Genomic DNA, 13,414 nt, shown 5'->3' with positions numbered 1-13,414 from the left:
ATATTCTCACTAGCTCTTTTGATTACAGCATCTTCACCTTCTCACCTAAAGTATGTATTGTATTGGTGTGCCTAATAAAGATTTCACCATATAGAAGGCTGCATTTCAGTGTTGGGTGAAGTGTTTTTTGTTTATAACATTTGTAAAAAAAAAATCTTTGCAATTGTTTTGGTTTAAATATGATATTTGTTAATTCAGACTTGCACTGTTCCTCACTAGAAACTACCATCCTACAATATTGTGAGGTGGCTGTGTAATTTAGGTAAATGACAGGGATAATAATGAAACTGCCAAATCAGGATCTGAATTCAGGTTTCAAGAAGTCAAAAAGCCAATTTGTTACTCCATGCTGACCTCTACAAAAAGAAGAATCATACTTATTTAAAATAGCTTTTTATCTAACTTCAGCTGGAAAATAACCAACTTATGACAAAAGCAGCAATTCACTGAAGTAAATTTCTTATAAAATACATTTCTGCAATGAAAATGAACCAAAACGTATTTTTGTGATACTTTAAAACTCTGATAACTACCCAGCCGAAATTCCCTAATGTGTACTATTACCATATGAGGGGAGATGCTTTTTATTTTTAAATTTAAAACACTGAGTTCTTCCAAATGGTGTAGTTCTTTATTTTTATTTGGAATGAGAAATATTAAATATGCACCTATCTGTCAAGCTGATCATCAGTGTATCCAAAAACCACTTCCAGTTAAAATTATTACTTTAAAGAATTCTTATTTGAAAAACTCAGCTGTTAAGGAATTCCCCCTAAGGAAAGGGGTGGCGTGAAATGCACAGAGTAGATCTGGCCCCAGCAGAAAGCTAGTTATTCACAGTGGAGCCACAGAGTAACTGAATGGCTGTTTTGTAGCATTAAGAGATCTACATGAAATAAGCATTTAATAAAAAAAGTAATGGCAGCTTAGCCTGCAAGCTGGTAGCCAGATACTGGAGTGGTCTCCACCAACTAGAAGAATTACTTACCTAGAGACCATATGGGTCTCTCCTGCTCACTCCTATAGCCAGGACATGAACTGGGCCCATGTGGTATATAAGCAGCCTTCTTGCACAAGAGATGCAGTCAGATAAGCCTATCTGATTCTTAAATCAGCCAGTATGAGGTCTGCTAAGTGGTCTCATCTTGCTGCCAATGTTTCTATATCCAGTATGATCTCCTTCCCAGTCATTCATTATTGCAATATAAGGTATCTTCAATATATAGTATTTCAATTAAAATTTGTTGGCATTATAATTGTCATGGTCACTGGACTAGCTGCACTTTTGACTCCTCTCTGGTCTCTCTGAGTGCATGCCCCTCAGGTGTTAGACCTCTAGCCTTTATCTGTCCTGTGTGTTTGGGGGAAATCCTGTGATTTTCCCATTCTTAGACTAGGTCTCGGACTATAGCCTCAGTGTCTACTCAGCAGGACTGACTGGGCTCAGCACCTTAAAATCTTCCCTTAGGAAACTGACCTCTAGTTAATACAGTGACCAGGCAGCTTTCTGAAAGAAAAGTATTGTTTAATCTTAACAGTAGGAACATAAATCATAAGAGCAAAAGGATTTGCAAACAATTAAACAGTCTATATGAATGTATATCTTCCCAAGGCTTATCATCCCCCAGGAAGTTTAGGCATGTCCATCTCCTTCAAATCCCCTCCCCCCACAGAGGACCAGTGTCTGAGTCAGCCTGTTTCTCATGATAACAGCCCCTGACAACTGCCTCCCCACTCTTTACAGCGTTTTAACTGTTTAACATCCTTTTGTGTGTGTGTTCTCAGCCTCGGTAAAACAGCTGTGCAACTTTGGCTGCAGCCTGGATGTAACATCTTCACAGCTAATAGCTCAGGTATTGTTTTTTAACCTCCTAACCAGGAGGTGTTTTATCTGGATTCATTGTTTTACCTTCCTGCTTGATTCCCAAGATCCCTACTATTAACTAAACCAGTCCATGCATATAGTGAATTAACTCCACACAGCAAACATTCTCATAACCCAATATATCCATATATTATTCATAAATGAATACATACTGGCCCCACATCCTTCACAATAATCACATTATATAATCTGCAGGTTATCGTTACTACAAAGCATCAGGCTTCAAAATGCAAAGATGTAGAGAGACTAAGATTTTATTATTAGCGGAAATGGAAGAAATGTGGAATTCTGGATTATAACTGAGAAATATAATACAATCTGTAAAAAGAGACATGGGCCCAGATTCACTAGTATACTCTGATTGCTTTTGTGCTTCTCTGTGTATGCAAGATAGCTATAGACCAGGCTTAACTGACCAGATAAACTGGATTTACAGCTGATTTGTAACTGTGGAATGATGCAATGCAGCTGCACATATGGGTGAATCTGTCCCAATGTCTGTTCTGTAAATATCATCTACAAATCTTTGGGGTTTTTTGATTGGTTGGTTGGTTGGTTGGTTTTGATCTTCCTTAATAAGTAATCTTGCTGAAATTTGAAGTAAAATCCATAAAAGCCTTTTAATTAAATATTAAGAAAAACAATATGATCACTTTCCTTTAAACTTATAGTACCATCTCTTACATTATTTATTTTATGCAGCTGATTAACTTCTATATTGGAGCCCAACATTTTTTATACATAAAAATAAAATCAATAATCTTGCTGTTGTCCAACAGCTATATTACAGCTCACTACAGATTACAATGCTCTACTTTTGCTGCTAATATGTTTTCTGGTTAGCTCTGGTGCTTTAAGTACTGTATATTTTTTATTTGATTTTAATACAGATAAAGACTGTAGTTAAACCACTTCTAGAAATCAGCTAAAGCTTGCACTAGTACAAAGAGCTGGAAACTGCATAAAACAAATGCACTTTGGTTTCTTGGCAAGTTAAAAAAAAGAAAACACTCTAAAGGATAGATGCTTGAGTTTAATATTCAAATGGAATTAGCTTTATTCTTACTTACCAAGCCCTCACTGGGCATAACGCTAGTAAGGTGAACTACTTCAAGATGGGCTGACTGAGACACCAGAGAGTCAGATGAGAGAGAGATGATGTGGTCACAGATTCCAGACAAAGTTTTACACTAGAAAAAGCAAACAAAGATAATCATAAGCACTTACGTTAAAGTGATAAACTGTTGGTATTAAAGCACAATTCAAGGGCAATACTGTTTACATTGTGTTTATTTTATACTGTATATATATTTGAGCAGCAGTAGCTTTTAGTTCTTACTGTTATAAGAACACAGAGCTGAAGTTCTACATTTATCACAAGGCCAACTACAAGAGGGGCAGGGAAAATAAAATTCCTATCAATGCCCTAACTAGTGGTCATGAATCTACAGTACAGAAGCCCAAAGGAATCTTCTTGTGAAGTAATAACTGAAGTGTGTGCGCCTGAATTACCTTATTCTTTCAAGCGGCCACCCCTAACAAACATGCCTGATAAACTTGATTTTACCTGTTGCTGTACATGGCATTATTAAACACAGATTGAATTAAAGCAAAATATGTAAATAGTAATTACTTTACACATTAATTTAATTACTTTTTTTGCCAACAAATGGGAAGGGGAATTTATAAAGTCAAGTGTTTATTTAAGGTGTCAATTCCCCAATACAAAAACATAGTGAGGTAATTTCACAGAATGAGGAAGTGAGATAAAGGGATGAAAGTTAATTGTCCCGGGTCAAACAAAACAACAGAAGGAAACAGAACCCAGACCACCTGAAACAAGGGCAGTTTTCCCAAATAAGGGATTTGTCCCCATATTTTTTTCATATTCTCTAAATTTTTCTTTCAGACATAGTATGCCTAAACATATTTGTACTTAATTTCCAACCATCCATTTAGATGCATTGCAGAATGCTCTTCTGGTGGGAATTCTGTTGTATGCTCTCATTTTTCTTCAGGGACTACACTGTCATTTACTTTAATTACATTAAATGGTGGTGAAATCCCTTAAGGGAATTTATACTTCATATATTTTCAAATGCATGATGAATTCTAATATCCCATTTGACACTACATATATAAGCAGACGGAACAATGAATAACTCCTTTGTCTAAATACATAAACAGTGTTTAGAATCAGTTCATCTTTAGTCATTTAGAAACCAGGGTAAAGCTCTGGAGTCCTGGATGTTGTATTTGGACCTCTGTATCTGCTGAAAAATGTGCAAAATCACATGTTTGCATGCAGCTCCATATTGACTATGCATTTGAGCCGCTATCAAATGGTCACTGAAGAAAACACAGTTTTCCATTGACTTTGGTCGGCTTTGGATCAGGGCCTCAAAGAGGAATATATGCTTTGTTCATTCCACTTATACCCTACACATTAAATGTGTTCAGATACTTTACATATGAATATGTGGCTGGCATGTAGAATAAAATTTAATCAAAGCATATCCCTTTCTTGGGATCTGTAGTATGGACGCATTAGCCATGTGGCTATGTTCCAACCTGACTTTTTGATGCTTCAGTACCCCTATACAACTATGGTTTAGAATTGAGCCTACCCCTACCCCATAAAATTTCTTTTATGCCACACATACAGACTAGGTATCAGAAGCAATTAACATTGAATCCTTTGCTTTGGTTGAGACATATGTAAGATTTCCTCTTGACCACTGTTTAATGGGGAAAAAATCTAGTAAGTAAATGTTACTGAATACATGTTAGGAAAACAATATATGTTAGGAAAAAGTTCTCAATGAGCAAGATTATGATGGTAGCTCACCAAGTCCCCACCAAGGTTCAGAAACCTAATTACAATCAATGGAGAATTTTAACTACAGGAAAAAATATTAAAGAGCAATAAATAAAATAAGAAGAAATACCTAACCACTCTAAAGTAGCTCAACAGACAACCGAGAGACCAGATTCCCATAATAAATGATTCAAAGACTGCAAAGGATGGGACTTGTCAAGTGAGAACACCCAGGAGACAACAAGAGAGCAAATAATGCTGTGTCTGGCACTATCAATAATACAAACTGTACCCGCATCTGTTGCGGCATCTTTTGGATAAAAACAAGGAGAGATTAAAGGCAAATAGAGTGGGGGGAAGGTTTCTTAAGTTTGCTCCAAATTTTATCATTTCTAAAGGGTCACCTTTCCAAACTACCATCAAGAAATTATAATTAATAATACTTTGTTCTTGTATCACATTCTAGCCAAAAATCTCAAAGCATTCTACAAATAAGTCATTGTGAGAGTGGGAAGCATTAACCCAATTTTAGAAATGACACTGTAGACTGAGAAACAGAATTTAAAGTGACTTGAACATGGTCATCCATCAAATCCATGTCAGGCACCACCAGCAATAGGATCTAGAATCCCTGTGCTTTAGTCACAATACTATATTAAAATAACAGACTCGTTCTCCGGATGGGCTAATGGCACCACAGAAAACTAGATTGAACAACATCCCAAAATTGGCCAAAAAAAATTGATACTTCAGTAATTGCTGCAGAGAGAAACTACATGCACTTAAGCTGTCCAAGACTTAGTTTTCATATAAACAATTTATTGAAATCCTATCACTGGATCCTGACAAGAACAGCACTTCCTCAAAACCACTTTAAGCCCTGGACATACAATTCAGCATGTGACATATAGGGTGTTTTTATTTTTAACTAATAGCCACTTCTAGGTTGGTACCATAGGGATCTGCAGTTATTGTGCACAGAGAAAGGGGTGTCTTGGTGTTGTTGAGTATGGTATCAGTAGGCGTCTTGATCTCGTATTAAGAATTGATACCATGGCTGCTGTCCAGGTAATAGCATTTCACTGAGTAGTTACCTAAATGTGGGAAAACTTGGCTCTTGGGGTTGCTTTGCGGACGCATGTCTCCAAGATGCTGTTCCAAGGTTTCTCTTTTGTAATTTTTCCTTTCCATTATGCATGAGTTGCACTTTCAACCAGCCACTGAGAATTGATCAAGCCTCAGCATTTTAAAAGTTTCTCTCTCTCTCTCTCTCCTGTTTGTAGTAACATTACGTAAATATACTTCTCTTACTCTCTTGGCTGCTTTCCCAAAATACAAATAAAAGCACTTACACAACTTTGAAGTGCTGTTTTGGGGCTATCCCCTCTCCTCCCTTTTCACACATGTACACTTTTATTAATTCCAGTTCTGCAGTTTCTTGTTGGAGTCTCTCTCTCTCTCTCTCCTGTTTGTAGTAACATTACGTAAATATACTTCTCTTACTCTCTTGGCTGCTTTCCCAAAATACAAATAAAAGCACTTACACAACTTTGAAGTGCTGTTTTGGGGCTATCCCCTCTCCTCCCTTTTCACACATGTACACTTTTATTTTTAAAGCACTTATAAGTGAGCTTTTGGACTCCAAGTTCCCTTCTCCCTTGTCTCCTTTCAATTTTCTATTTCTTTGTATGAACAAGACGGAAGTGTTTAAGGAAGATGAAACAGTTCCATGACCCTCATTTCCACACTCTCTACCATGTGGTATATCTTGTTAAATTAAGCCATGCAAGGAATGCAACATATGCAAAAATAGCCATGTGCGCAGGTTAAAATTCTGTACCTAAGTAAACAAGTTTTGTTTAACAAAACACAATCTGAATATGGTTGATTCAGTCCTCTTCCCTAATTCAGAGGTCCCATGTATGGTTTTATGACTACAGTTATGCAAGATAATGCACTTTCAGTTCATAGGGGATTGATTTAATTGTTGTTGGGTTTGTTGTTGTTGTTTTTTTTTGGTTAGTGGGGGTTTCCATCCCAAGCTTTGCTTTGTGTTTCAGTTTCAAGTGAAACAGAAAACTCAAAGAAATTCAGTTGAAACCTCTGCGTTTTACCAGGCTTCTGGTCAACATCATGGGTAATGACTGCATTTTGCTTACAGTACTTTCGGTTCAAATCCATAACTCCTGAGGGGGTTATTACAAATTCGATCTGGCAGGTCAGGACAGATTGATTGTCAGTCTGCTGGAGGCATCTCTTTAAAACAGGGTATTTGTGGGGCTATAATTCAATGCAAGGAGTCTAGTGAAGTAAAGTACAGAGATGAAGTGATCTGCAGTCATCAGAAAATAGAATCAACTCAAAATTTGACTATTGTTTATTTTATAAAAGATGTATAATAGTTCTGAGATCTAGATCTATGCCTTGTACAAATACCAGAGAGCTCCCATTTCATCCCTGTCCCGACTTCTCAAATTCCCCAATACAAAATTCCATATCAACTTCAGACTCAATCACCCCTTCTATCTCATTAGTCAAATTAAAGAAAGCAAATTTCTCTGTACAGAAACATTAATACTCTGCTATTGTACATTATTTCAGTGCATGTATTATCATATGATTTTACTCTAAAGAGTAACTGTGTAACAATAACAACAAGGAGTCCTTGTGGCACCTTAGAGACTAACCAATTTATTTGGGCATAAGCTTTCATGGGCTAAAGTCCACTTCATCAGATGCATGGAGTGGAAAACACAGTAGGCAGGTATAAATACACAGCACATGAAAAGATGGGAGTTGCCTTACCAAGTGGAGGGTCAGTGCTAATGAGCCAATTCAATTAAGGTGGAAGTGGTCTATTCTCAACAGTTGACAAGAAGGGGTGAATACCAAGGGAGGAAAAATCACTTTTGTAGTGCTAATGAGGCCAGGTAATTAAGATGGCCTATTTCAAACAGTTGACAAGGTGTGAGTATCAGCCGGGGGAAATTAGTTTTTGTAGTTACCCATCCACTCCCAGTCTTTATTCAGGCCTAATTTGATGGTTTCCAGTTTGCAAATTAATTCCAGTTCTGCAGTTTCTTGTTGGAGTCTGTTTTTGAAGGTTTTTTTTGTTGAAGAATTGCCACTTTTAAGTCTGTTATTGAGTGTCCAGGGAGACTGAAGTGCTCTCCTACTGGTTTTTGAATGTTATAATTCTTGATGTCTGATTTGTGTCCATTTATTCTTTTGTGTAGAAACTGTCCGTTTGGCCAATGTACATGGCAGAGGGGCGTTGCTGGCACATGATGGCATATATCACACTGGTAGATGTGCAGGTCAATGAGCCCCCGATGGTGTGGCTGATGTGGTTAGGTCCTATGATGGTGTCCCTGGAATAGATATGCGGATAGAGTTGGCAACGGAGTTTGTTGCAGGGACTGGTTCCTGGATTACTGTTTTTGTTGTGCGGTGTGTAGTTGCTGGTGAGTATTTGCTTCAGGTTGCAGGGCTGTCTGTAAGCAAGGACTGGCCTGTCTCCCAAGGTCTGTCAGAGTGAGGGATCATCCTTCAGGATAGGTTGTACATCCTTGATGATGCGCTGGAGAGGTTTTAGTTGGGGGCTGTAGGTGTTATTCTCTTACACAATGGACATACTCCCTGTGGGTGAAATCTTGACCATTGACTTCATAGGGCCAGGATTTCACCCTGGATATATTAGTTGGATCATATACAATATACAAATTTTAGTTTTTACTGTTTTTTTAGTTCTGTAACCCTATAGAGCCAACACAACCAGTATAGCGTAGTTTCTATTCCTTTTCACGTGATATCAACAGAATTGTTTACTATGTTCCAGACAGTCATGCCTGTGCAAACCCACTGATGGTCAGAGAAGAACATGAGTTACCAAAGACATAATCTGGCATGCAGAACCTTCATTATTAGTGATATGCTAAAAGGGAAGACCCAGATTGACTACCATGCCCCAAGTTGAGTTTGCAGGGCCGTTACTTAGGGAAAAATATTTTATTTGTAAATTGAGTGCATATGGCAATCATTGAGATCATTAAAAATGGGACCTGATAATGCCATTTGTACAGAGTCACTTATCAAAACAGAGTCACTCTTTAAGCTATTAATATAGATCAGTCTCCTACAGACAAGTACCTTGATGTCACTGCACTTTCCTCATTTTAAAACACATAGTATAAGCAAGCACAGCAGTAAGGGTTATATTGTCATTACCACTGTATTAAGAGAACAGATGCAGTATCTTAAGGGGTTCTTATGGATTTGTGACACTCTGACAATGAAACTCTGAGAAACCAGGCAAGATTTCAAAATCTTGTTAGCAAGCTTCCACATCTGACTGCATACTGGTAATCTCAGTAGTGTGTAACAGTTCATATAGTGTTTGTATATTACAGAATTACAGAATGGAGATAGAAAACTATTTCCGTTGACCTGGCTCCACGCAGTTTGACAGTTGTGGCAGTGTTTTGAATTTTCTTAACAGCAGCATCAGCTAGACAGGGAAAAAGGTTAATAGATCTGCAGGAACATGTGTCAAAGTCTCTATAAAGAGATGCAAATATTTTTTATTTTATTTTCCATCTGTTGAATCTGTTTCATGTATGTGTATGTACGTATATGTATGTATATATATATATATGCACAAGCTTAAGGTTCTCAATTTGTATTATCCTTCCATTAACATTTACTATTGCTCAGTTTACAATGAGAAGTCATAACATTCTTTACAATTTAGTGAAGATCAGACATCTCTTAAGGGGGAAGGTTTTTGTTTGTTTTTACAAGGGTTGTTTGTAAAGATGATTAAATCAACCCTATCTATCACGCATTCCTACAAATATCTGTTCTCAATCTTCTCACCACATGTTTCAGTCCTCTAGCACACTTTTCACCCAGAGTAGAGCTGTGTGGATAATCCAACTTTTTAGACAAGAACTTTTTTAAAAAACCCTATTTTAGTCACTTTAAATTTCCCTTTCAAAACTTTATTTCTAAACCCACAACTTTCTAATAGCTAGCTTTCTAGTAAAGACAGAATCTCTACGCTTAAGAATTCTCTAATAGTTCACCATGATTCCCAGATCTTTGCATCTAACATTATTATATTCTTCTGCCTGATTTGGTTGCTTTTATACTAGTTATTGTAGTGAGCGCATTAACAACAACAAAATACAAAACAGAAATTCCAAGATAACTAGTTGCTCAATGGATGCATTTTAACATTCCAAAATCAAGACTGAAAGATTGTACACTCTTTTCATGGTAGGGAACAGGGCCACCCAGAGGATTCAGGGGGCCTGGGGCAGGGCCGTGTCTTCGGCAGCAATTCAGCGGCAGGTCCCTCTCGGAGGGAAAGACTCCGCCGAATCGCTGCTGAAGAATGAAGCGGTGGCGGTAGAGCAGCCTAAGTGCCGCTGATCGCAGCTTTCTCCCCGCCCCGCTGCTTGTGGCGCTTGTACTCACCAGGCAGTACTCCGAGGCTTCGGCAGCACTTCAGCGGTGGGTCCTTCACTCGCTCTGAGTCTTCCGCTGCACTGAAGGACCCGCCGCCAAAGATCCGGAGTGAGTGAAGGGCCCACTGCCAAAGTGCCGCCGAAAACCCGGAGCGGCTCATGAGGCCCCTGCGGGGCCTGGGACAAATTGTCCCCCTTACCCCGCCCCTCCTCCGGCGGCCCTGGTAGGGAAGGTATTTTTCCTCCCCTGAGGAACCCCTTTGACCTTTGATTGCCAATGGGGTACATACACCCCACCACAGTCTTCAATGAAGATTTTTGGTTTTGATTAAATTTTGTTGGAGAAAGCATAGTGTATAGTGCTTGCCTTTGACTTTTTCCCTTCAGAAGCAATGTAAGTGCACAAATCACTTAAGCAGTATATAAATTAAAAGCAGACGCCATATCCACAATCATTAAGATAAAAGTGGCAGTATAACCTACATACATGAGAGAACATATTTTTTGTATATATCACTGCAAACACCCAGCAAGTCTTTTTGTGAAGTGAAATGAACACAAAGCAGTCTTCACAGTCCCAAAATATCCAGTGCAAACAGTTAGGGTAGCAAGCAGGACACAGGACAACAAGTTGTATTCAACTAAAAATAAACTAATTTAAAAACATTTTGAAATGCAAGGGTAGAGAGTGAGAAAAAATTAACAAGTGGGCAAGTTTTTTTTGCACAGGTAAATTCTATTTTGCACCACAGACTTTAAAATTTAAACCACATACTACGGTAACAAATAGAAAATTTTCATTCAAAGTTTTGTCTGTGCATATGGTAAAATCCTGTCCCATTGAAGTAAATGACATTTTTTTCTGTCACTGACTTCAACCTAGCCATGATTTCACCCATGCTGTCATTTGTTTTTTATATTAAATTAATGGGAATAAAAAAGGATTCTCAGTCACCTTAAAACTAGTTACTATCTATTAACCTAAATACCACTAGCAGTTGCTTAGTTAAAATATCTAAACAAATCTCTCTTTATTTGATGCAGATATATTTAATAAAGTTTGTAGTGAAAAGCACATGTCTAGAATTAACATATAACTGAGCTGAAACAGTCTGATTTCTATATCTTGAGTTTATTTCTCATGAAAGGGTTTTACATGGTTTCTGTTGAACAAAAGGTAAATACTATGAATGATTTCCCAAACAGTTTTCCTTCCTACATTGTGACTAGAACAAAGAGCTAAAAAGTTGGTAATTTCTGCAGCCAATCGGACTGATTAATGGAAAAAACAGTTTATAAAGTAACAGATTTGTGGACACTGAAGATCTGCAAGGTTATAACTGTGTTGCACATCATGGCCACTCAGAACTTCTCTCAGATAGCAAGAATAGAACTTGGATCTATCTAGATGAAGGCAAGTTCCTTATTAGAATTAGAGGAGAATCTCCCCAAAGTGTTAGCAGTATAGTTGCTATGACACATCCAGTAGAGGGCAGTGGTACAACTACACAGCTTATCACAGAATTTGTAGCTAAATCTACAAAAGGAACGTACCTTATAAATTTTAGTAATATTTGTGTCAGTTATACTAACTAATGTATATAAAAGTAAAATAATTCATTGCAGACTAATTTAAATCATGTCCATAAGATTAAAACTGGAGACTGCAGATATGACTTAATACAATTCACTACTGCTTTAAAACACTGTTTGAAATGTACTTCAATAGTTATATATTTTCATCTCCTTTTTGTCCTATCAAAATTAAACATACAAACGATCTGATGTACCTGTTATATATGATGAATTATTATTTTATGATAAAGAACTGGTAAACATTATTTTAAATTCAAAATTTAAATTGTGGAATTAGAGCAATTATCACAGTTCAGAGACAGACGACAGAAGAAAGCATGTCTCAGAAACTATTTTTAACAAACTTCAAAACCAAAGTCTTCCTTTAAATGATAATATGCATATTTGACAAAAATAACATTTTATAAGGTTCAGATATCAAAATTCCAGACCAAAAAATTAATTTAAATAAATCTGTTACTTAGAAATTCACATTTAGAGACATAATACCGTATGACTAGGCATCGAAGGATTTTTTATTAGCAAATGCCAATTTCATCAAACACGCACAAATCAACAAAAATATTTCCAGTGATAATTGAAATTTACAGATAGACAAAGTAAGACAAATGCTGCTTGAGAACTTATGAATGTCTGATTTAAGGATATTTACTTTGTATATTTCGATGTGATGTTGATCGTTTGTATTTTAATGGTTATAAAACTTTAACTTTTTGGATCTCGATGTCTACTCTCATTAAATAATTATTGCCTAATTGCCCCCATAATTTCCCATAATGAGTGGGGCACCGCAGTGATCAGTTCTGGTTCTGGTTCCAGTTCCGTTCACTATCTTCATCAATATTTAGATAATAGCATAGAGAGTACACTTATAAAGTTTGCAAACGATACCAAGCTGGGAGGGGTTGCAACTGCTTTGGAGGATAGGACTAAAATTCAAAATGATCTGGACAAACTGGAGAAATGGTCTGAAGCAAATAGGATAAAATTATAGAAGGACAAATGCAAAGTAGCCCATTTAGGAAGGAACAATCAATTGCACACATACTAAAATGGGAAATGACTGCCTAGGAAGGAGTATTGCGGAAAGGGATCTGGGGGTCATTTAGCTTGTGGTCCACTATATAAGCTAAATATGTTGCAAAAAAAGCGAACATCATTCTGGGATGTATTAGCAGGAGTGCTGTAAGCAAGACACGAGAAGTCATTCTTCTGCTCTACTCTGCGCTGATTAGGCCTCACCTGGAGTATTGTTTGTAGTTCTGGGCGCCACATTTCAAGAAGGATGTGGACAAAATGGAGAAAATCCAGAGAAGAAAGTCCAGATGTCAGGCCTGTTAGTTTAACATCTGTAGTATGTAAGGTCTTGGAAAAAATTTTGAAGGAGAAAGTAGTTAAGGATATTGAGGTCAATGGTAATTGGGACAAAATACAACATGGTTTTACAAAAGGTAGATCATGCCAAACCAACCTGATCTCCTTCTTTGAGAAGGTAACAGATTTTTTAGACAAAGGAAACGCAGTGGATCTAATTTACCTCGATTTCAGTAAGGCATTTGACACGGTTCCACATGGGGAATTATTAGTTAAATTGGAAAAGATGAGGATCAATATGAAAATTGAAAGGTGGATAAGGAACTGGTTAAA

At 37.2% G+C, this 13,414-nt stretch overlaps 1 protein-coding gene across 1 annotated transcript in view; it reads right to left on the bottom strand.

Moving 5' to 3' along the window:
- LOC123377890 (connector enhancer of kinase suppressor of ras 2-like) overlaps positions 1 to 13,414 on the bottom strand; it is a 474,233-nt gene that overhangs the window by 260,732 nt on the left and 200,087 nt on the right. Inside the window, exon 6 of the mRNA XM_045031225.1 lies at positions 2,956 to 3,075. Within this exon, the coding sequence (XP_044887160.1) occupies positions 2,956 to 3,075 (120 nt within the window). The remainder of the gene's footprint in view (positions 1 to 2,955; positions 3,076 to 13,414) is intronic.

Source organism: Mauremys mutica, chromosome 9 (assembly GCF_020497125.1).
Source record: "Mauremys mutica isolate MM-2020 ecotype Southern chromosome 9, ASM2049712v1, whole genome shotgun sequence".
In the NCBI taxonomy this organism is placed as follows: Eukaryota; Metazoa; Chordata; order Testudines; family Geoemydidae; genus Mauremys; species Mauremys mutica.
The sequence above is the reverse complement of the archived record's forward strand: the minus strand, read 5'-3'. Positions and strand labels throughout refer to the sequence as shown.